This window comes from Neltuma alba, unplaced genomic scaffold, assembly GCF_004799145.2.
Source record: "Neltuma alba isolate B1F8T4 unplaced genomic scaffold, ASM479914v2 tig00002821_pilon, whole genome shotgun sequence".
Taxonomy (NCBI): Eukaryota; Viridiplantae; Streptophyta; class Magnoliopsida; order Fabales; family Fabaceae; genus Neltuma; species Neltuma alba.
The window spans coordinates 65,912-91,412 of NW_021633029.1; the positions used below are offsets into that span (position 1 = coordinate 65,912).

The window sequence follows — 25,501 nt, forward strand, 5'->3', positions numbered from 1 at the left end:
TAATAACTAATAATGCCACCTCCATTCCTATTCCAAAAAGCATAATTATTATAAATGTTTGGACAATACTCTCGACTCGATACGATAAAAATTAAAATCAAATTCAGAGTGATTTGAGAATACTCTACATGACTACAATGATTACATAATAATGCAATATATATGATACCTCAATTAAACATAACCTTTAACTTTATAGATCGAACATAGTCTAGTTTGTGTAAAATCTAAGTGTTTACAGATTGAACATGACCTTAATAGCATTGCCACCACGAGCACTGGTTTCAAAGGCTGCTTCAACTTCCTTCTGAGAGAACCCAAACCTGTGAGTTATAAGGGGTTTCACATCTATCTTCCCACTACTCAGATACTCCAAACAGAGAGGCCATGTGTTCTTGTAACGGAAAATCCCAATCACATCAACTTCCCTGCATTTTGAACCATACAATCACTCATAATTAACTTTAATACTATGATTACACAAAGCTTCAACATAATAACTCGTGCAACATGCCTGGTTTACATTTGTTATATCGATCTAACAGCAAATGGCAAACTTGAATTTACTTAGTACTATTAGTTTTACTTTCTTCATGCCTATAAAATCTCTTGCTCCTCATCATCATACCACTTCGTCCTCATAGCAAATGTTGAGTCCTTGGTCCTCAAGCTTGATATAAATCAGAAAAAGCCAGTATATGACAATATTGATTCGCATGTTTTCAACTACCCAGAGTTTACACAGCAAAATCTAAATGTTCATATGCCTTGACCTACTGTAACATGTTTAATAGGTTTTTGTCGAGAAGACTAACTTTTCCTTGCTTTCAATTTTTTTAATCATCATCCTTACTCTGTAATTCATATATCAGTACTAAGCATCAATATAACACTGCCTCTGGTCCTAAATATAAGATATAATTTGTAGTGTAAATTGCATTACAAACTAGATCTTATATTTAGCACAACTAATACAAATTAGTCAAAATTTTTCCAGAAAACAATTTTAGGCAGGAAAGTTTATCTCCAACTGATGCAAATGCGGACCAAGAATCATACCTTGCAGCAGCAGGTGTGAGTGGAACAGTCATTTCATGATGACCCATCCCCACAAGGCACACTTTGCCGCCTGCGCGAGTAGCAGTCAATGCAGTGGTCATAGTTTTGCTGAAACCTACACAATCAAAGCCAACATCCACCCTAGCTCCCATAGCTTTATGTATCTGAACAACTTCTCCACTCACATCCTGCAAAGTAGCAAAATATAAAACTTGGTCAAGGCATAAATTACTCACATCTTCACAGTGCCAAGGAACAGATGCCTAGTGGAGACAATACTTGCATAGCAGACGCAAAATTAGTAACTTGTCAAGGCATAAATTTCTAGGTGTTCAAGGTAAAAGCATGAAGTAATAGATCCCGCATGCTAGAGGGTCAGCTTTCTCTATTCATTCTTCAAAATTTTTGTTTGCCAACCATGACATCATCAAAAGCCACTAAGTTTCTTGCACATCAGTAATGATTAATGAGAATTGTACCTCAATTTTTGTTGAAACTTTCACAGTCTCATCTGCACCAAGAGATTTTGCAACCAATAAACGATGATCATCTACATCCACAATGACGATCCTCGGTACTCCAAGAGCTCGAGCTGAAAGCATTGTGACAGGTCCAATGGGGCCTGCTCCCATGATCAACACATTTGTTTCTGGTCCAACATTAGCTCGGCGACAAGCATGAACACCAACACTTAGGGGTTCGCACATTGCCCCCTCCTCCAAGCTCACATTGTCTGGTAGTTTAAAACATAGGTCTGCAGGATGCACTATCTGTCAAGAACAGAAGTGTAGCTCAAACATGAGTTTTGGTTAAGAGTGAATTTATTTCATTACAAATGACCCACAAACGCAACACTCAAGTTCACAAACTGTTCACATAAAGGGATGCAAACTATCCTGTGTAAAGAAAAATGCAGAACAAACATGGATTTCTAATTTGAAAATGTACACACACAAACACAGTGACAAGGGGATCAATATTGGGAATTATAACATGATATTCACTTTTTCAAGAAAATAATTATTAAGAATGTAATTATGATCCTATTTAACTTATCATACGCATACGAATGCGTCAACACACACTTACAGTATAGTGTCCACCTACTTGTAATGATTATCAAAAAGGCCCCAAGTGAACGAAACAAAGGATGGCACTGCTTTAAAGATCAGTGATCTGTAAAGAAAACTGGTTCCTTGTGTCCCCAAGTTGTGACAGATCATTATTCCTCTTCAATAAATCTTACCAAACTTGTAAGTGACTCAGGCTAGGGAAATTAATATTTTTACGCCCATCCTACACCATGCTGGCATTTTCACATGTAATTGATTTGACAATTTAAGTGAATATCACAGCTTTTAAATTTGTTAAAATGTATCACTGCAACTCTATTTTTTGAATGGAGTCATCCTTTTGTTTTTCATCTGTCAAGATATTCTTTTCATTAGAGATTTGAAGCAAGCAACAAGACACTAACAATTCATTTCAGGATACACATAAGAAATGCCAATATTTGGATGATATGAGACAATTTCCTTTAGTTTGAAACTTCCTTGATTGAATTCAAAACTACCTCCTTTCACCTATTTGCAGCTAAGAAGAGCTCTAACAAGGATATAGGATCAGATCACAACAGATTGAAGGGTCTGCCATCATACAGAACTACAGTTAAGAACTCTAACAAGCATGTTTTTCTATCAGAAGAAATGATGAAGCACGTTAACATTATTGAAAGAAATACAGTTTGAGAAGTTATAAATTCCTTCAAACCTGATTAGCAAGGGAACCATGAACTGGTGGAGTTGCAAGGGACTTCACCTCAGGGCATAAATTGTATCGACCATCCTTGCAGAGATCACAACGCCAACAACTAATCCCAGGTTCAATCGCCACATGGTCGCCAGGTTCCAAATGCTTTACCTCACTACCAATTTCTTCTATGATCCCTGCAGCCTCATGGCCAATTACCAATGGTTCTTTCACTATAAAATCTGCCAATCTCAGTGTCTGCAAATTGATAAAATCAGAAAGTATTACTGGAAAGAATACAGATGAATGAAGGGGAAAATTCATTAAAGTAAGCAAGGAGAATTATTTCATAGGTACTTTTTAGTCGACATAATTCAGATGCAAAACATATATGCTTACCTTGAGGAAGTAAATATCACTGCCACAGATCCCAACAGCTTTCATTCGAATTCTGACATCCTGGGGGCCTTCACACATACAAAGAGAAGAGGGTCAATGAAATCAGTATGAGTTCATACTGATAAGTAAAGATTGCTGTGCAGAAAAGAAAAGCACACTTGAATTAAAATAAAGAGTCAATTGAGTAGAATAGATACCCAGGGTAGGAAGTATGAAAGGTTGAATCTTGAGGGTATTTATACCAACAAGCCAGGCAGCCATATTTTCTTCTTCTCCATGACCTTCACGTGACATCCCACCTTTACCCATTTGCTCTAGCTAAGTCTGCTCCCCTTTCTCTCTAAGCTAAGCACCTGTTTGGTTGAGCTAATGTGTCAGGAAAGAAAATGAAAGAAAGGAGGAAAATAGAAATTTATGTTTGATAGGAAATAAATGAAAGATGGGAAGGAAATGAGAAGGGCGGATTATCCAAAAGCCTGTAAGCTTTCTTCATATTCAATGTATAGAATGGGAACGTTGAAAGTTGAAACAACTTCTGAAATCATCACTCAAAAAACTGGACAAATATGCATTATTAAGAAAAAAACAGAAAACAGTTGAAGAGGGGAAAAAAACAGAAAACGGTGGAGAAATATAAAGTGAATGTTTGCACAAGTCCTTGAAATAAATGCTAAGATGACTCCATTAAATCATAATATATCCTCCCTCAAGTTTCTCATAAAATATCTGGTGAAAAGATTAAAAAGCCAGAAAATGGACATGAATATAATCAGAAACAGTGATCCTTAATGTCGCTTTGGGGTCAAATTAAATTTGATTTAGAATGCAGTATAGTGATGCAAACCAAAATCGTTCTCTTATTGGAGCCAAAGTTGATTAGGTCCTAAATTAACTAAAAATCAAAATTACTTTTAAAAATGCGATTTTTGTTGGTTTCTTTTTTTTAATTAAGAAGTAATTTGCAAAATAAATTGAAAATAATTCTAAATAATTCTTTTTGGATTTTTTTTAATAAAAAGAGTGAAAAGGTAAATTAAAATTAAAAATTGAAGGATACTTGATTAAAGATACAACAATTCAAATGAATTCCCCTTTAGAGTTTTAAACCACGCCTTCCTTGCTTCAAAAGATTTATAGAGTTTTAATTTCCAAGAAATCAGTTAGTTCAAGCAACCACTTAAACTTAGATTGATTAACCTTTAATGAAAACCCTTTAACTAAAAGAGTTCTTAACAGCATTAACAACCCTCATGAAACTCCATTGGAAGAGATTAATAACTTTGCACAATCAAAATTCAACAATCTTAACACTGCAAGATTGAACCAGAAACTTAACTCAAAAGATTAATATTAAATTAACTGAATCCAATATCAAGCAATCAAGTTAAGAATTAAACAATGCAAACCAAGTGCACAGCTATCAAACTCAATACTCAAATCCCAAACTACACTACAACTGTAACGTAACAAATCCAGAATCACAATCCAATTAACTAACTAAGATAAACCAAAATGCAAAACTAAAATTAGAGATAAGAATATTATCAAAACTCCCTAATTGATTGCCCCAAGCTCTGGCACAACTCTCTCTCTCTCTCTGCTCCTTGGGGAAATCAGATTCAGCTGCTCATGGTAGTTTGGTTTGCTCCACCGAGCTCCTCAAACCTTCTGAGCATCATCACAGCGGCACGCACATTTGGAGAAGGGGGATGGATGGTGATGATGGTTCAAGACGGTGATGAAGGCGGAAAGGAATAAGGTCGCGTCTGCGTGGATGGATTTTTGGTGTGTGGCTGTGATGGTTTTGTAAGATGATGATGATGATTCTGTGATGTGGTAGTGCCGCAGGCGGGGAGGGGAGGTTAATTAACACTTTGTTACGGATTTTCAGAGCGGAGGGGAGGGAAATCATTTGGCTAGAACACTTTTTAAAAGAGGGAAGGGAGTTACTCCCTTGCCCTCGTTTGACTGGAGTAATTTTTAAGGAGAGAAGGGGCTCTTATTCTCTCTTTTTGTTTTCTTAACCTCTCCTTTACAAGTAGAGTTTTCGGAAGGAAGATGAGAAAAAAATTATTTAGTTTCATAACTAATTTTAGTAAAATAATATAATTTCCTTTTTATCTTCTTTTTTAATCTTACAATTTTAATAACTCTTGTCAACTCAACCTATATTTAACTATTCAACTAAAAAAATCAAACTACTTAAAATTTTGCTAAACAAATGAAATTATAAAAATCATTAGGACAAAAAAAGAAACAATAAAGAATTATAATATTTTTGAAAAAGTCAATATAGAGTAATATTAACTTAAGATAGATAATAAGAATCTTATAATCTTTTAATTAGTTAAAAATCAAAAAATAAAGAAATAAAACATAAAAAATGGTAAAAATGTAATTTTTCTTTTAAACCCAGTAGAATTAACAAATAACATTATGGAAAGAAATTTGATTTCAATTTTTTTGTTTTGTTCTTCTCAATAAGTTGTGCTTGTGGCAAAAGCATAACCTAATGTTTTTTTTTCAAGTTGATAAACTGCCTCATACATATTGATAAAATAAAAAAATTTATTTAAATTTTATAAGAGTAAAATAGTTAAGTTTTAAATAGCTCTCGTTCCTTCCCCTCTTAGGTCAAATAAGGTAACCGCCTCATACATATTGATAAAATAAAAAAATTTATTTAAATTTTATAAGAGTAAAATAGTTAAGTTTTGAAATGCCTCATCTTCCTTCCCCTCCAATCAATCTAAACAAAGGATTCTTAAAATTCCTCTCCTCTCCTCTCCTCCCCTCCCCTTTCCTTATATCTTTCCTCCCTTCCCATGTCCTCCCTTTTCCTTATATCTCTCTTCGCTTTCCCTGCCCTCTCCTTTTCTCTATTGAAATCACTCCCGTCTCTTTCTTTTCGTTGAGTCAAACACAGTGTATGGAAGGAGAAAAGAGGGGAGAGGAGATCATAGGTTTTGTTTGGTTACAAGGAAAGGGAAAGGAGGAGAGATTTCTTGTTTGGTTCATAAGAAGAGAGGAAAAGAGAGGGGAGATTTCTTGTTTGGTTCATAAGGGGAGGGGAAGGGAGGTAATTATAAATTAAAAATATGCACTTATCTCTATATTTAAACTACTTTATTCTTTTATTACAATATTTATATTAAAATTATTATTTCTTAATTTATCATTTCAAAAAAAAAACCAATTATCTCAGTTACATGTGATAAATAAAACTAAAAAAATTAGGAAATATGATAAAAAGTTTAACATTCTATCTCATTAATGGAGGGAAGAAATATTTATATGGACAATTTTATCCTTATTTTATTTTTATATGATAAAATATTTTTATATGGATCTAAATATGTTTATTAATTAATCAGAATCTCAAAAGTTTGTTTCATCACTTAACTATGATAAAATTATTTATATATTTTTAAATAATAATTTTATTAATATTGACATACTATTTTATTAACTTTAATACGTTTTCTTTTCAAAATTTCTTGTAATGTAATATTATCTCCGGTTTTTAATATAAGAACTCGTTTAATTTTTATTTTGATTTTAAATATAACATTCCAATCATTTTGACTGTCATATTCATTCATTTTTTTTCAAAGTAGTTAAAAAATATTTTAGGAAAGACAATACCTATATATTATAAATAACTAACTTAACTTTTTTTTTAATATACTCAAATTAGTCAATTAGCTCTTATATTTATGACCAGAGATGGCATATATGTGTAGTGGTTGAGAAATATCATTAAAAAAAATTAAAAAATACTTAATTAAAAAATATTATTGTTTGTTCTTGTTAAATATGAGAGCCCAAATTAAAACACAAGAAAAACCCTCATTATTATATCATCTTCCATCCCCTGCCACATACTTGGACAGCCCCTTCTCTTTCTAGTATTATTGTCTTCTTCGCACACCCAGCAGCCACCGCCAACTCCTCTTTTCAAAATCGCATGTCCTCTTCCATCACTAGTCTTCTTTCTACCAAGAATATTTTGGGGGGCTGTTCACTACTCGTTACGGTTGAAGGGAAGGAAGAAGATTACAAACAAACAATAAAATATAGACCTTCACGGCATAATCTAGAAGAAAACAAAACAAGAATGAAGAACATTGAAGAAACTGATAAATCAGAGGCAACAATGCGTGAACGGGAAGAAACCACTGAAGGGGAAGTACAAGATAATATTGGGATATTGAAAAAACAGGAAAGCAAATTAATTCTCTTCCCTCCAAAAGCCCCCAATTTGCGAGGGGAGAGGGAGAAAGGGAAGCGATAGGGGGGAAAAAAATTTAACTCCCCCTCCCTCCCCTCCCCTCGAAAAAACCCCAACGATATTATGATATTATATTGTTTTTAAAAAAATCAATCAGTTAAAATAAATCATAAAAATATGATATTTTTATTTTTTTTAGCAATATTTTCATCCAATCACAATTAATCCAAATTAATTATAACAAATGTAATTAAACCTAATTTAATTGATAAAAATTTAAAATAAGATATGAAAAATCAATATAAAATCAGAATTTATCAAACAGTGATGCAAATGTTCACTATATAATAAAGGACTCAATTTTCATCACAACTATTATGGAGGCAGATCTTGGATCCCGCATAAACTCCCCTGATGGCCTTGTAAGAAGCATATCATCACCGCGCAGAGCCAATAACCGAGCAAGTGAATATCTTGTCAAAATGAACGAAAGAACCACCGATGTTCAAAGCAAGCATGAAAATCCGTTAACATCCAGATAAAATAGTACAAACTTACAGATAAGAGAATGCACAGGGCAAGCCCCAAAAAAGATGTATAGATTGTAAAAACCATACGAAGCGTGCCAAAAAAAAGGGAAAACAAAAACAAAATCCCGTGAGGAAAAGAAGAAAAACAGAGGAGCACGGAGAGGGATCCAGAGGACGAACCAGGAAAGCAGAATTGCAGAGAGATGAAGGAAACTAGAAGACAGAGCGAACTGGGAATATGGAGTGGACAGCAAAGAGAACCGAAGCTGTGATCAATAAATCAATCACAGCAAGGGGTAGACGACGAAGTTGACAACGATGATCAATTGCACGTTAATGGCACGTTGGATTTTGTGGATGAATCAGCCACTCATCGAATTCAATGTGGCGCATGCACCTCTACATTCATATCCGCGACATGGCACTAAGGCCCCCAGAAAAAAAAAATTGGCCACATGGCAACAAAAAATAATAATAATATTAATAATAAGAATCAGAACTGTTTTTCTATTGTAGAAGAAGATACTTACTTTTTGGCCCGAAGAAGAAAAGATAGTTCAGTGTAGTTCAGATTTTTATTATATTATAGGCATCTATATTTTAGATGAAATGAATTTAAGGGACTAAAATCTATTATTTGAAATTTAAAAGATCAAAATTAAAATGAAAATAAATTTAAGAGATCAAAAATTATAGGCTAAAGTATACATTTGGTCCTTTAATTTTGTACAAAGTTTCAATTTGATCCCTTAACTCTAAAAAGTATACTTTTAATCTTTTAATTCTAAAATTTTTTTAAGAAATGATAAGATTAAGATTTTAAATGTTGATAAGATATTCTCAAATACTACTTCTGGTTCTAATTATAAGAGCTAGTTGACTAATTTGAGGAGATTAAAGAAGTAAGTTGAGTTAGTTATTTGTCCTAAATAGGTGTTGTCTTTCCTAAAATATCCTCATAATCAAGTGTATTGACTAGAACTATTATTGTTAAAAGAGCTACTTTGGAAAAAAAAATATAAATATGAGAGACAAAGTAGATTAGTGTCTTATATTTCAAAATAAAAGTTAAACAGGGTCTTATATTAAGAACTGGAGGTAGTACTAACATATTAAGTTTAATTTTCAAAATATCTATGATTGTTACAAAAAATTATCATTGAAGCCTAATGATTTTAGAATTAAAAGACCAAATGTATGCTTTTTAAAATTAAGGGACCAAATTGAAATTTGTACAAAATTAAAGGATCAATGGTATGCTTTAGCCAAAATTATATTAACCTATTTTAAAATAAATTATAAATACCAAAATAACTTAGTTATAAATTTTTGAAGGATGAGTTAAAAGTTGGAAAGTTTAGGGGGGAAATCCCCGTTATTAATTTTGTCAGTGAAAAAAAATTACTAATGTGCGTACACAACTTGTAGAGTATGGATATTTTTATATATAAAAGTTTATCATGTACTTCTTATTAATATAATTTACAATAGGAAACCTTTTTTCAAATTTTCCTTATAAATTTGACAGGATTAATTGTAAATCAAGTTGATATCATGTTTGGAAAATTGGGTTTTGTATCAATTCATCTTTTAATATAAAGTTATATTATTAGTTTGTTATACAACAGTACCATATGCAGATACCTGACGCCTAAACTCATCTTCAAATCTTAACGAATACCACAGCTGATTTTTAATATAAGAGATAATTAACTAATTTAAGTAGATTACTTAAATTAGTTAACTAAGTTATTTGTAATAAATAGGTGTTGTTTTTTTTAAAATACCCTTACTAACTATGAATATTAGTTAAAACTATCATTTGACGAAACTTTTAACACATACAACTACTACAAAGATTATCTTGAGAAAAAATAGATAAATATGAGAGATAAAATGTATTAAGATCTTATATTTAGGACCAAATTGAAAGTCAAGCTGGTTTTTTTGGTGCTACACATAGGTATCTTCCTACTAGAGATAATCCTATTAGAGGCACTGTCAGACACTAAATATAGACACATTTCTCAATAGAGATTCAAACATTGGTTTCACATATTGTAAGATACTAGCCACTTTTGCTAAACTCAACCCTCATTAGTAAGTCAAACTAATTCTTTTATTAAGTATAGAAAGTAGTATCTTGTTATACAATATGATCATGTGCAATCAAGTCATCTACAACAACAATAATAAGAACACTCAATAGCCCATTTATTTGTAATATATATTATATCTGTGCCTTAATATAAAACATAAAATGTAACATCCTTATTTTTTTTATCTAGTATTTAATTAAATTTATAAATAAATATATTTTTGTAGTAAGTTTTAAAAAAAAGAAAAGTTAGATATAGGCAAAGTATTATTATTATTCTTTTAATAATGTTTTTGTGGGTAATTGTGTGTGTGGATGATATACTAGAAAATTATACCATGGTATAGAAGTCCCACATCGACTAATCTTTAGAGTAAAGGAGTTTGAGGAGCCTATATATAGGAGATAGTGAGTGGAGCTTGAAGTAAGTAAATAATTTTCGCACATATCTGAGGTAGTCTCAGAAAAGTACCATTTTTGATTTTATTAACCGTTGGATCAGACTGAAATTTGGTCAGCCCATTTGGGACATCCAAATCGTTAATTTCAATGGTTGGATTATCATTTTGATCTCTGAGTTACAAGTTATTAGGTACACTTTTAACTCATATCTTTTGGATTTAGCAGATAGAGTCCTAAATAGTAAATTAGCATTTTAAAGTTCATTCACCGTTAGATTGAGCTATAATTTGGAGGATAGTATCATGATAGATAGGAAATTAAATTCAACGGTTAGATTAAGGGTTTAACTTCTGTAGTGAGAATAACCTGGTTTGTACTAAGTCTATTTGTCTAAGTCCTTCGAAGATGGAATATAAGTTATAAATTTACAGTTTGTCTATTTATATTATGAATTTGATGATTCTAATAATATAATCTAATAATTAAAGGATATTTAAGTAAGGAAAATTTAGAATCGAGTCTAAATCATATATATATACGTATGTTCTCATTCCAAACCTTAGAGAAATGTCTTTTAGCTAGAGTTTGAGTAAAATTAAAGCTTTTAGAGGAGGAGTTAGAGGCTAGAATTTTGTGAGTAGCCTACTCTAATACTATAGAGATAATATTTTAATTTTTTTTGTAGATATAAACTCTATTGTGGCATTTTCGAGGTTGGACTCTGGTTGTAGTTGACTGTTAGCTAGGAGACCAGGTAACTAAATTTCTATCGGTTGCATGCTCTAGTATGAAGTTGGTGAGTGATTTTATAACTAATTCTATAAAAGTATATTACGTTTTGTATGAACTGTCTTGTGGGATGCTATTTTAAAGAGGATTGACATAGTTTGTATTGCAAGAAATTGGTAATCATGATTAGGATGTGTTATTATGAAATTCTGTTGATTATGCATATAAATGTGTCATTTTGAATTCTGTGCATCTATTTTTGGTTGAGGAAAGGAGATAATTGGAGTTATTGAGATTCATATACTTGCCACGTGGTATTAGCCTCCATACGGAGCTCTATGGTTGGCTGTTATTATTGTCCCACTAGTTCTTCGAGGGACTGCAACACCCTACTAGTTCTTCGAGAGGGGACCATCGAGTGCTCTGGGGTCTTTGGCCGGTACATATCATTTGTGTGGTGAGCTTGTCAGAGTTGCCAGTTAAATGGAAAGAACTTAGCCCATGGGTCCAGTCAGCGGAAATAAGGAGGATATAAGGATGGATTTGGGTTTAGGAATTGCATATGACATGGGATATTCATTGATATTTATATCTTTTAATAAATGACAAGTATGTTATCTCTTTTGAAATGTATCAATTACATGAGATTGGTGGAAATATTTGTCTTGTATGATTATTGTGAGTTTAAATGTTAAATAAATGTTTATCAACTATTATTAACTCTATGTATCCCACCTGACACCTCGCTAGCCCATGCTAGGGTGTGGGATAGGTATGGATTTAGTTACTGAGACGTTGTCTCACTCCTGTTGCTTTACCATTTTCAGGAAACAATACGTTAGCGGGACCTTCGGGAAGACTCTTGAGGTCAATAGCTGTAGCTGACAGTGTAGAGCTTCTGGACCTTATTTTATGCAGTCTTTTTGTAACACCCAAATTTTCTAAGCTATTTAAAACACCATGTAAAAACTAGTTTGATCTTAAGATCTCAATAATAAAGTTTACACTAAAGGACTCAATTTTTAATCACCACAAGTAAACATGAGCAATTAAACCCATAATACAATTCGAGCATAAATATCCAAGCTTGCAGTCTCAAAGTCTAACATAACATAACTCGTGGATAAAACTTGAAATGAAACGCTAAAATCTATCCATTCAAGGAATTAATAAAATACTGATATGATGTTCTAGGATCATGGCAAATAGTAAAGAATCAAATTAATTCAGCATGTACTTGAGAAGTGTAAGAGCTACTAGCTCACTCCTCTGGTACCTTCCCTTGCTCCCTATAAGGATTGTCACCTGGAAAAATGTTAAATAATTAGGGTGAGCACAAACGTCTCAGTAACCTAGAGTTCAACCATGTAGATACAACCATTACCCAAACATTTTCATATTGGCTAAGCAAACAGATATTGCAATAGTTTAAATAATCATTAGCAAAATATGTAACTAATTCAATAATATACCATGTTCATATGAAATGGATGCTTCCACCCTTATTGCTCCATCCAACCTTATTCCGCTGACTAGAACCATAGGCTTATAAACGGTCTGGCCTACACACTGGACTGACCAAAGCTACTCCAGTACTTAGGATGTATCTGGCCAAAGATACAGAGCCCAAGCCTAGACTATGGCTCCCCTCCTTAAAAGAACCAGGAGGTGTCACTGTCCCACATTCCTCCTCTACAAACCTGGTCGGGTAAGTATTAAGGGATGGGGCCCTAAAAAGGCCAACCACTTTGCACTAAGTGGAGGCAAACCACATGGTCACAATTTTCACATATATCAATATTATAAACTCCCAAGTCCAACCACCTATGCATGTCATGAATATATAACAAATCCAGTATATGCAAGCATGCTTGAAAGAAAATGAATTACCATAAATTTTTCATCAAAAATATCCAAGACACATTCGTGCTTAAAGGAGAATTCAAATAACATAGAAGATAATACAATTTTATTCTTTCACCTTTTTAGTCTTATCTATTTATTTGCAACAATTAAGTCGATAGAGTCAATACAATTTTAATCATGATGGATAAAAATTGCACACACATAGAAAAAACCCCAAGTTACCTGACTCCCTTTGCTCCTCAGTAGTGAAACAAAAATTCCAAGCAATAAGGCTCTCAGTGAGTGTCTACAAAATTATACAAATACCAAGTCAAATTATAATTTGAGCTATTCAAGTTTATCTCAAAGCTACTCTAAGATTTTTCCTAAAGCCATTTAAGTTTTAAATCTATGCCACATGCCTCTAATTAAGTCTTCTTAAATTTCAGGATCACAAATCGCTTACATATTATTGATTTCAAATATTATTTTAAAGCTGTCAAGAGACCCTTTTAAATTCACACCTATTTATAACTAACCATAAATTTCATACATATATTCAGTTTACACAATTTCCCATTATTTATTTACTTTAACCTATTATGCGAATATATATATATATATATAATTTTATATATAAATGATTTAAGGGGACACTCATTTGAAAAAAATCCACCGATCCCTACCACTTATGCGTCCTTAATATATATATATATATATGTTTTTTTTTCTTAAGCCCTTATCCCATCTTTTAATGCTAATAGGGGGTAAATTTGTTTTATCTATGTTGCTAAATGACTTGCGGATACCAATATATGAACGTACACACCTATGACTAGAGGAGAGGAACACCGAAATGGGGTAGAAGATGATAATATATATATTTATATAGAGGTGCATATATTTATTTATATTTCTATCAAGCATATATATGTGCATAGTCTTACGAAGAGGCAGAATCTAAAACAAAAACACATGATACAAGGGAGAGATATACGAAAAAGGAAAAGAAAAGTAGGTGCACACTTTAACAATTATATATGTCTTGGAGATGATGGTGATAAGAAGGCCTGCGGTGGACTAAGGAGAAAGGACGAAAGGAATGAGGTAAAGAGAAATTATGAAAAAGAGAATATAAAAAGAGATGAGAAACAAGAATGGAAAAGTTTACCTTGAATCTAATTTGATTTATGAAGATGGAATGTTTAGAGTAGAAGCAGGAGTAACGCTTTCTGAAAACCACCAGTCTACGGTAGCGGAAAAGCTAAAGAAGAAACTGAGTGGCGGCTAAAAGATAAAGAATGAGTGGGTAGGAAGTAGGTTAAGTTATTATATTTTTAAAATTAATAAATCTTCATTTAATTAATTAATTACTTTATCTTACTATTATTATTGAAATTACTATTATTATGGAAATTTCATTAATTTTAAGTAGATAACCGACTGATATGAAATCTGCCAGAATCATTCAAAGTTTTTTTTTAATTTAAATTAAACTCAAATCTGTTTTTTTTTTGTATATATAATTATATATATTATTAAAATTCGTATAACAGATTCAAATTTGAATTCTAATCTATCTTATATTATTATATCATTATTTATTCTTCCTATTCAAAGATGTTTGATTTATATACTTATATATGTGTGTGTAAAAACCGTTTATATATGCATATAACCGATTTTTTTTAAAAAAAATATTATATGTATTTTACCATATCTACAATTAACAAACTTATCTTTTTCAATTAATTTTTTTATACCTTTTGAATATTAAGGGAAAATTTACTCGTTCCAAACATTATACATATATATATGTAATTCATATATATATATATATATATATATTAACTAACTGACTCTAAAACCTAAATAAATTTGGGATGTTACACTTTTCGTATATTGCCACGCATCAGGATTGCATTCATTTGGGACTTATTTTACCTTTTCATATTTTTATGTCATTTGACTTAGTGAACATATTATACCTTCTATCTTTGGTTTATTTTGTCTGAATATTAGACTAGAGTGCTGATAGTGGGCCCAATGCCCTTAGATTGCATGTGATTGAATTATTGTGGATCCACGATGTGAAAATGGCAATTTTTGCAAGTTTAGTTATTACTAGCATTGACTAAGATAGTCAAGTCTAAACTGCTATTATAATTTATCATTCAAAAGCATATTGTTTTATAACCATATTTGTCATGATTACAAATACGGGTTATTCTTTTTCTAACCATGATAGCCTTAATTAAGGTCGAATGCTTTTCTATCATGGTTAGCCCCTTAATGATGTGATTGCTCTTAAATAACCATCATAGGATGTGTTTAGTAGTTTTAGTCCTTTTTATCATGGTTAGTTTTGGTTAGTAAGTGGTGAATGTTACATAAAACGTGACTAATTTGGACAAATTAAAAAAGCTACTAAATTACTATATTATAACATATATTATATAATCTTTTTAAAATACCTACATGTATCATTAAATTATATATAATTTATAAATGAAGTAAATTAGTTTGAACAAAATAATAAATATAAATAATTTAAAATAATTTAGTAACATTTTAATTTTTATAAATAAGTTAATTGGATCTTATATGAAATAGAGGAGGTAGTATTATGTAGCCCGTGTAGCCACGTGACTTTTTTATGTGATCCAGTGCCATTGATCTATGGATTTGAATTTAGATTCTCACGGGACGGGAATAAATTATAAAAATCATAATGATATCCCATTATGCGGTGTACAAGTTTACAAATAAGCTGTGGATTTTTTCTCGTTTGAAAAAATATCTTCCCAAATGCTGAGAAACAAGTAGGCGATTTTTCAAATAAAATGTGAGGTTGTTTTTGGAGACGACAGGGTGGTGGTCCCTGTAATAAGATCAAATCAATACATTTTAAAAAAGAAATATTCAAATCTCATTCATCCCATAAATATTATACAAAATTTCATTAATCCAATCTCTCTGTTAAAAAAAATATAAATTAAAGTATATTTTTCGTCTTTTAATTTTATACAAGATTTCAGTTTGATCCGTTAATTTTAAAAAGTATATTTTTTGTTCTTTAACACTAAAACCATTAACAAACAATAATGATATTAAGATTTTAAATGTTGATAAAATATTTTTAAATGATAATATATTAAGTTTAATTTTTAAAATAATCATAATTATTATAAAAAAGTCATCCTTTAAGACTAATCATTTTAGGATTAAAGGACAAGAAATATACTTTTCAAATTTAAGTAACCAAGCTGAAATTTTGTATAAAATTAAAGGACTGAATATATATTTTAAGCAAAAATATAAGAAGTCTAAGGGTTTGTTTGGAATAGCATTTAAAAACACCTACAAACACATTTTATGTAAACGGAGATAGAACTCCTCCTACATATTTATCTCTTATTTTGTAAATCATGATTAAAAATTTATTGATAAACTATTCCAAATGAATCCTGAGTCGTATAAGTAAAGCCATCTATTGCTTAAAAAAAAATTGATAATAAAATAACAGTGATTTGCTCGATGATAAAAGGAAAAAAAAAGAAGAAGAAGAAGAATTATTGGTCTGAGTCTCTACCTTAATGGCAAAAAAATAGATCAAATTTTATTGGGCGCAACTCATAATAACTATTTATCCGAAAGAAACTACTTTGGCAATGAAATAATTGAACAAGTAGGAACAATTTATTCACAATACTTAGTTGATATTTACAAGAAGTATGTAATAAACAGAGTTCAATGCCACCTGTTTAGCATAAAAAAAATAATACTTTTTTATTTCTAAATATGAGACTCATTTTATAATATAAATTGTATAATAAAATGAGTTTTAAATTTAATACCGAAAGAGTATTTTACAAATAAATAACATGGCTCATCTCTAATTCTATCCAAACGCATGATGCGGACCCTAGCCCTGCTCTTGCCATATTTTGACATTGATTTGAATGGCTCTATTGTTTTCTGGCCAAAAACGGAGAAAAAGGATGGATCTGTCGTTTCAAATGCATGATTCATTATTTCAGAATGATTAGGGTTTTGTAGCCCCAAAAAAAAAAGAGTAGGGTTTCTACAGGCTAATGGGTTTGACCCGATTATAGAGCTGGTCTGGCCCTATTCTTAGTACGATTCAAATGTATAGTCTGAAACAATTTCTTATTTTAAATTAAACAAATAAATCCGATAAATTTGAGCCCAAGGCCCATTAAGACAAATCCTCACATCCAGATTTGAACTTAATTAGCCCATCATAATTTTATCTCTAACCACTCCCATTTGAAAACCAGTTTTGCGCGGGTGTTTGGGATGTGTTGCGCCCCCAAACCCCACATTTATCTGGAGTCGAAGCCCAGAAGAAGCCTCTGGGCTGTTATTGACTGGGTGCGTTTTTCTGCCTCACCACGCACAGACCCAATCACTTTCATTTCAAGAACACCGTATCTGAAAATCCTCCTATATTTGTGAAATCAATAATCTATTGTTGCTACCAATAGGATTTGGGTTTAGTAGAAGATACTAGTTCCTCACAACATGATGAATCAAGATTCGAATTCCTGTCAGGAGAGGTACCCACATTTAGTGCTCGACAGTGTCTCGAATAGGATTACCTCTAATAGGAGGATACCTATGTTTTAGTTTAAAAAAAAAAACCTATTGTTGCTCACAACTTAGCAAATCAATATTTAAATTTCCACTCAAAGAAGTATCTATATATAATACTCAATAGTACCTCAAATAAGATTGTCTCTAATAAAAATATACTTGTGCATAACAAAACAAAAAAAATATTTGAGAAGTTTCACCCCCAAAAAAAATCAATATTTGTGAAGTTAAAAAGGGAGTAGAACAACAGCGTTAGTAACTTAATTAGCATTACTGAGATTAGTACACAGGAATCTAAAAGTTTTTAAGAAACATTGTATACAAATGAGAAAAATGCACAGAAATGTCTGTTTCAATTGTTTTATATATGTAGATTTAAATTAAATCAACATTTTTTATTAATATTTTTAAAATAAAAAAATTTATCTTGGCAACAAAGATACTCAAGACTTAATGAATAATTATATAAATATATATAAATAAATTTACATATATATATATATAAATAAATAAATTACAATAAGATCCTACTCAAGAGAATTAAAAGGTTGCTTAAAATCATTAAATTATTCTAAAGTCTCAAGGGATCTCATCGCAAGAGATTTTATTTGTTTAAATACCAAACTGCCTTTATATTTTTTAAAGTGTGTATTGATAACTGAAAAAGCAGTCATTAACAACTTAAGGTGTAACAATTAACAGGTATTAACAATACATTTTCTCAGCATATCACAAAAATGTAATTCATGAGTTGTCAATATTTGTCGCGATAGTTGTTAATCATTACATCTTAAGTTGTTAATAACAATATTTTTAATTATCAATGCATATTTAAAAAAAAGATAATTTAATAATTAAACAAATAAAGTCTTTTGCAATGAGGTCTTTTGAAACTTCAGAATAATTTAATAATTTTTAAAAACCTTTTTTATTTAATTTTCTTATGTGGAGCCTTAGTACAATTTTTAGCGTGAATTCCACGTGTCAAACACCCACCTTGAGTGGGTGGGACTTAGGATCGGTGTATTACTACATTCAAGGCGCTTTTAAGTTCACAATCCATTTGGTCATGAAAATTAGTGCATATGAATTACTACTTATAAGTCATAAGTCATTTATAGAGGGAAAAATTATTTTTAAATACAATTTACTTGTAAAATACAATTAATAAGTTTCTTTTAAATTTTACTTATGTTAACTTAAATAGGTGAGAAAACATAAAACACATTTTTTAATACCCTTCTATGTGAAAAAAAATTATTAATTTAACGCATTTTTTAATTTTCGAGTTTGAAATGCAAATGATTTATAAATACCAACAGAGTGCTAGTGCCTAATTCATTATTTATAAGAGGCATTTTTTTTAAAATCACATTAAACATTCATAAAATTTTACTATCTACTAATTATATTTAATTAAGATGAAATTATTTTACAAATACCTATATTTTCACTCAATTTTTAATTTGATATCGATGTTACTTTTTTCATCTTTATTAAATTCTTTAATTGTGTTTTGTTAGTTTTTTTAGTACTGTTACTTTACACTGTTGTCAATTGGCATTGTTAGTTACTCTATAGTGGTTACCATTTCAACAAAACAAAGTTAAATAATTTAACAAAGAGAAAAAAAAAACATGTATAAGTATCAAATTAAAATTTTTTTTTAAAAAAAATATAGGTTTCACCTTTAATTAATGAGCTAAGCACAGTACTCTTAAACGTGTTTCCTCCAAAATGGAAAAATTCCACCAGATATCAAAATTTCGGTCTTCTCATCATTGTCTATCCCTTTAGCACGACGACTGAGTAATTACCCCTCAAATCAGAATCATCAAAGTCTTCTGTGTGATGATTCGTTTGCCCAAACATATACCAGTCGACTGAGTAACTTAAATGGGTTTGAATTAGTGGGGTGTATCACAGAGAGCTGTGGCGGCGGGAGCGGCGACGGCGACGATATCAGAGGGAAGAAGCTGCTTGAACGGCCGTGCAGTGAGATATATGTCGTCGGAGAAGGTGAGACTCTTCATTCCATCAGCCACAAGTGCGGCGACCCATTCATCGTAGAACAAAATCCTCATATTCATGATCCTGATGATGTTTTTCCTGGACTTGTCATCAAAATCACCCCCACCAATCTTCACTAGCTATGTATATATCAGGCGCTCTGCTTCCCTTAATTTCTTCTTCTTCTGAATCCTGATGTGAGTTTGTATGTATATATTGTATACTAATTAATAAGTGAAGATGGTTATGGAATTCTGAAGATGACAAGGAGATGTGTAAACTGTAAAGGTGGTTTGAGTTTAATTTGAACAGGGCTTCCTTTGTTGGTCTTCCATGTTGAGTTGTGTTTGGCACTGTAAGAGAATAAAATGTTTTGATTTATTCCGGAAAAAAAAAAAGAATAAAATGTTGAGAGCGACAAATTTGAATCTCCCTCTTCTTTTTGTAAAACACAAAACATGTACCTCTCTCCTTTAGATACTGTTTGGTACGAGGAAAATGGAAGGAAGAAGAGAGGAATGAAAATTTTAATAAGCACTATTTAAAAAATTAGAAAAAAATGGAGTTTTGAAATTTTAATAAAAAAGAAATAATATAAAAGAGTAATAAAATTATATTAATATGTCAGATTTATAATTTAAAATTTTTAAACACATTTCATTAAACATACAATAATATTAAGAAAATTCTTGTTAACTTTTCAAAAAATTAATTATAAATATCAAAGTACCAATGATTTTCTTGTCCGCATCATATTCCATATTAAGGAGATGGTCACACAATAATTAATAATGCACTCATTACTGAACTACCTCTCTAGTCCATTTACTTTCATGAGGTAACAATCACTAAAAAAATAGCTGTAAATGGATGCCTTTAAAGCGATAATGAAATTATTTGTATGAATTATATAATAACTAATAATACCACCTCCATTCCTATTCCAAAAAGCATACTTATTATAGAAGTTTGGACAACAATCTCGACTCGATACGATAGAAATTAGACAGAGTGACTTGAGAATACTTTATATGACTACAATGATTACATAATAATGCAATATATATGATATCTCGACTAAACATAACCTTTAACTTTATAGATTGAACATAGTCCAGTTTGTGCAAATCTAGTGTTTATAGATTGAACATGACCTTAATAGCATTGCCACCACGAGCACTGGTTTCAAAGGCTTCTTCAACTTCCTTCTGAGAGAACCCAAACCTGTGAGTTATAAGGGGTTTCACATCTATCTTCCCACTACTCAGAAACTCCAAACACAGAGGCCATGTGTTCTTGTAACGGAAAATCCCAATCACATCAACTTCTCTGTATTTTGAACCATACAATCACTCATAATTAACCTTAATACTATGATTACTCAAAGCTTCAACATAATAACTCATGCAACATGCCCGGTTGAGATTTGTTATGTCGATCTAACAGCAAATGGCAAACTTGAATTTACTTAGCACTATCAGTTTTACTTTCTTCATGCTTTTAAAATCTCTTGCTCTTCACCATCATACCACTTCGTCCTCATAGCAAATGTTGAGTCCTTGGTCCTCAAGCTTGTTATAAATCAGAAAAAGCCAGTATATGACAATGTTGATTCGCATGTTTCCAACTACCCAGAGTCTACACAGCAAAATCTAAATGTTCATATGCCTTGACCTACTGTAACATGTTTAATAGGTTTTTGTCGAGAAGACTAACTTTTCCTTGCTTTCAATTTTTTAATCATCATCCTTACTCTGTAATTCATATGTCAGTACTAAGCATCAATATAACACTGCCTCTGGTCCTAAATATAAGATATAATTTGTAGTGTAAATTGCATTACAAACTAGATCTTATAAACTAATGCAAATTAGTCACAATATTTCCAGAAAACATTTTTTATGCAGGAAAGTTGATCTCCAACTGATGCATATGCGGACCAAGAATCATACCTTGCAGCAGCAGGTGTGAGTGGAACAGTCATTTCATGATGACCCATTCCCACAAGGCACACTTTGCCACCTGCACGAGTAGCAGTCAATGCAGTGGTCATAGTTTTGTTGAAACCTACACAATCAAAGCCAACATCCACCCCAGCTCCCATAGCTTTATGTATCTGAACAACTTCTCCACTCACATCCTGCAAAGTAGCAAAATATAAAACTTGGTCAAGGCATAAATTACTCACATCTTCACAGTGCTAAGGAACAGATGCCTAGTGGAGACAATATTTGCATAGCAGACACAAAATTTGTAACTTGTCAAGGCATAAATTTCTAGGTGTTCAAGGTAAAAGCATGAAGTAATAGATCCCGCATGCTAGAGGGTCAGCTTTCTTTTTTCATTCTTCAAAATTTTTGTTTGCCAACCATGACAGCATCAAAAGCCACTAAGTTTCTTGCATATCAGAAATGATTAAAGAGAATTGTACCTCAATTTTTGTTGAAACCTTCACAGTCTCATCTGCACCAAGAGATTTTGCAACCGATAAACGATGGTCATCCACATCCATGATGACAATCCTCGGTGCTCCAAAAGCTCGAGCTGAAAGCATTGTGACCAGTCCAATGGGGCCTGCTCCCATGATCAACACATTTGTTTCTGGTCCAACATTAGCTCGGCGACACGCATGAACACCAACACTTAGGGGTTCGCACATTGCCCCTTCCTCCAAGCTCACATTGTCTGGTAGTTTAAAACATAGGTCTGCAGGATGCACTATCTGTCAAGAACAGAAGTGTAGCTCAAACATGAGTTTTGATTAAGAGTGAATTTATTTCACTAGAAATGACCCACAATGCAACACTCAAGTTCACAAACTGTCCACATAAAGGGATGCAAACTATCATGCGTAAAGAAAAATGCAGAACAAACATGGATTTCTAATTTGAAAATGTACACACACAAACACAGTGACAAGGGGATCAATATTGGGAATTAGAGCACGATATTCACTTTTCCAAGAAAATAATTATTGAGAATGTAATTATGATCCTATTTAACTTATCATACGCATACGAATGCGTCAACACACACTTACAGTATAGTCTCCACCTACTTGTAATGATTATCAAAAAGGTCCCAAATGATGAAAGACAGGAACATTGCCTTAAAAGATCAGTGATCTGTAAAGAAAACTGGTTTCTTGTGTCCCTAAGTTGTGACTGATCATTATTCCTCTTCAATAAATCTTACCAGACTTGCAAGTAACTCGGGCTAGGGAAATTAATATTTTCACGCTCATCCTACACCATTCTAGCATTTTCACATGTAATTGATTTGACACTTGAGTGAATATCACAGCTTTTAAATTGTTAAAATGTATCACTGCAATTCTATTTTTTGAATGGAGTCATCCTTTGGTTTTTCATCTGTCAAGATGTTCTTTTCATTAGAGATTTGAAGCAAGCAGCAAGATACTAACAATTCATTTCAGGATACACATAAGAAATGCCAATATTTGGATGATATGAGACAATTTCCTTTAGTTTAAAACCTCCTTGATTGAATTCAAAACTACCTCCTTTCACCTATTTGCAGTTAAGAAGAACTCTGACAAGGATATAGGATCAGATCACAACAGATTGAAGGGTCTGCCATCATACAGAACTACAGTTAAGAAGAACTCTAACCAGCATGTTTTTCTATCATCAGAAATGATGAGGCACGTTAACATTATTGAAAGAACTACAGTTTGAGAAGCTATAAATTCCTTCAAACCTGATTAGCAAGGGAACCATGAACTGGTGGAGTCGCAAAGAACTTCATCTCAGGGCATAAATTATATCGACCCTCCTTGCAGAGATCACAACGCCAACAACTAATCCCAGGTTCAATCGCCACACGGTCACCAGGTTCCAAATGCTTTACCTCACTACCAACTTCTTCTATGATCCCTGCACACTCATGGCCAATTACCATTGGTTCTTTCACTATAAAGTCTGCCAATCTTAGTGTCTGCAAATTGATAAAATCAGAAAGTATTACCGGAAACAATACAGATGAATGAAGGGGATAATTCATTAAAGTAAGCAAGGAAAATTATTTCATAGGTACTTTTAGTCGACATAATTCAGATGCAAAAAAAATATGCTTACCTTGAGGTAGTGAACATCACTGCCACAGATCCCAACAGCTTTCATTCTAATTCTGACATCGTGGGGGCCTTCACACATACAAAGAGACGAGAGTCAATGAAATCAGTATGAGTTCATACTGATAATTAAAGATTGCTGTGCAGAAAAGAAAAGCACACTTGAATTAAAATAAAGAGTCACTTGAGTGAGGGAGAATAGATACCCAGGGTAGGAAGTATGAAAGGTTGAATCCTGAGGGTATTTATACCAACAAGCCAGGCAGCCATATTTTCTTCTTCTCCATGACCGTCACGTGACATCCCACCTTTACCCATTTGCTCTGGCTAAGACTGCTCCCCTTTCTCTCTAAGCTAAGCACCAGTTTGGTTGAGCTAATGTGTCAGGAAAGAAAATGAAAGAAAGGAGGAAAATAGAAATTTATCTTTGATAGGAACTAAATGAAAGATGGGAAGGAAATGAGAAGGGCGGATTATCCAAAAGCCTGTAACCTTTCTTCATATTCAATGCATAGAATGGGAACGTTAAAAGTTGAAACAACTTCTGAAATCATCACTCAAAAAACTGGACAAATATGCATTATTAAGAAAACAGAAAACAGTTGAAGAGGGGGAAAAAACAGAAAACGGTGGAGAAATATAAAGTGAATGTTTGCACAAGTCCTTGAAATAAATGCTAAGATGACTCCATTGAATCATAATATATCCTCCCTCAAATTTCTCATAAAATAGCTGGTGTAAAGATCCAAAAACCAGAAAATGGACATGAATATAGTCAGAAACAGTAATGCAAATGTTCACTATATAATAAAGGCCTCAATTTTCATCATAACTATTATGGAGGCAGATCTTGGATCCCACACAAACTCCCCTGATGACCTCGTAAGGAGCCTATCATCACCGTGCAGAGCTAATAACCGAGTAAGTGAATATCTTATCAAAATGAACAAAAGAATCACTGATGTTCAAAGCAAGCATGAAAATCCGTTAACATCCAGATAAAATAGTACAAACTTACAGATAAGAGAATGCACAGGGGAAGCCCCAAAAAAAGAAGTATAGACTGTAAAAACCATACAAAGCATGCCAAAAAAAGGGAAAACAAAAACAAAATCCCATAAGAAAAAGAAGAAAAACAGAGGAGCACGGAGAGGCATCCAGAGGACGAACCAGGAAAGCAGAATTGCAGATAGATGAAGGAGACTAGAAGAAGACACAGCGAACTGGGAATATGGAGTGGATAGCAAAGAGAACCGAAGCTGTGATCAATAAATCAATCACAGCAAGGGGTAGACGACGAAGTTGACAACGATGATCAGTTGCTCGTTAATGGCACGGTGGGTTTTGTGGATGAGTCGGCCAATCTCATCCAATTCAATGTGGCGCGCGCACCTCTGCATTCGTATCCACATGGCACAAAGTCAAAGAAAATATCCGCCACATGGCAACAAAATAATAGTAATAATAATAATAAGCCGTACCCGTCTGTGGGGCCAAGGCATGGCACTAAATGATTCGAAGAGTCATTAAATCTATCCAATGATTGATTGAGATACTTAGTAGCCCGCATATCCCTCCGAATTGCAAAACGGCTAATAAGAATCAGAACTGTTTCGCTATTGTAGAAGAAAATACTTGCTTTTTGGCCCGAACAAGAACAAAATAGTTCAGTTGTAAATTTCTAATACTTTTTTATACACCTTGGTCCTTTAAAAGATAGAATGATCCAAATTTTTATT

At 32.3% G+C, this 25,501-nt stretch overlaps 2 protein-coding genes across 5 annotated transcripts; both read right to left on the reverse strand.

Moving 5' to 3' along the window:
• LOC114739184 (sorbitol dehydrogenase) lies at window positions 1–24,950 on the reverse strand. 3 transcript variants are annotated; one of them, XM_028927242.1, is made up of 8 exons: window positions 12,002–12,012; window positions 8,820–8,827; window positions 3,405–3,560; window positions 3,208–3,275; window positions 2,830–3,066; window positions 1,539–1,829; window positions 1,060–1,247; window positions 1–428 (listed from the first exon to the last, which is right to left on the reverse strand). In XM_028927242.1, exons 3-8 carry the CDS (start codon window positions 3,514–3,516, stop codon window positions 236–238), a joined length of 1,089 nt encoding a protein of 362 aa, XP_028783075.1. In that variant the 5' UTR covers window positions 3,517–3,560; window positions 8,820–8,827; window positions 12,002–12,012; the 3' UTR covers window positions 1–235. The 3 variants fall into 3 exon arrangements, with proteins under 3 accessions (XP_028783075.1, XP_028783081.1, XP_028783070.1); XM_028927248.1 differs by lacking the exons at window positions 8,820–8,827; window positions 12,002–12,012 and adding an exon at window positions 24,933–24,950; XM_028927237.1 differs by lacking the exons at window positions 8,820–8,827; window positions 12,002–12,012 and adding an exon at window positions 8,149–8,297.
• LOC114739168 (sorbitol dehydrogenase) lies at window positions 20,579–24,948 on the reverse strand. Of its 2 annotated transcripts, XM_028927219.1 has the most exons (7): window positions 24,933–24,948; window positions 23,969–24,124; window positions 23,767–23,834; window positions 23,390–23,626; window positions 22,101–22,391; window positions 21,622–21,809; window positions 20,579–20,998 (listed from the first exon to the last, which is right to left on the reverse strand). In XM_028927219.1, the coding sequence occupies exons 2-7, from the start codon at window positions 24,078–24,080 to the stop codon at window positions 20,806–20,808; spliced, it is 1,089 nt and encodes a 362-aa protein (XP_028783052.1). In that variant the 5' UTR covers window positions 24,081–24,124; window positions 24,933–24,948; the 3' UTR covers window positions 20,579–20,805. The 2 variants fall into 2 exon arrangements, with proteins under 2 accessions (XP_028783052.1, XP_028783059.1); XM_028927226.1 differs by lacking the exon at window positions 24,933–24,948 and having other exon boundaries at window positions 23,969–24,250.
• Window positions 24,951–25,501: the final 551 nt, after the last annotated feature.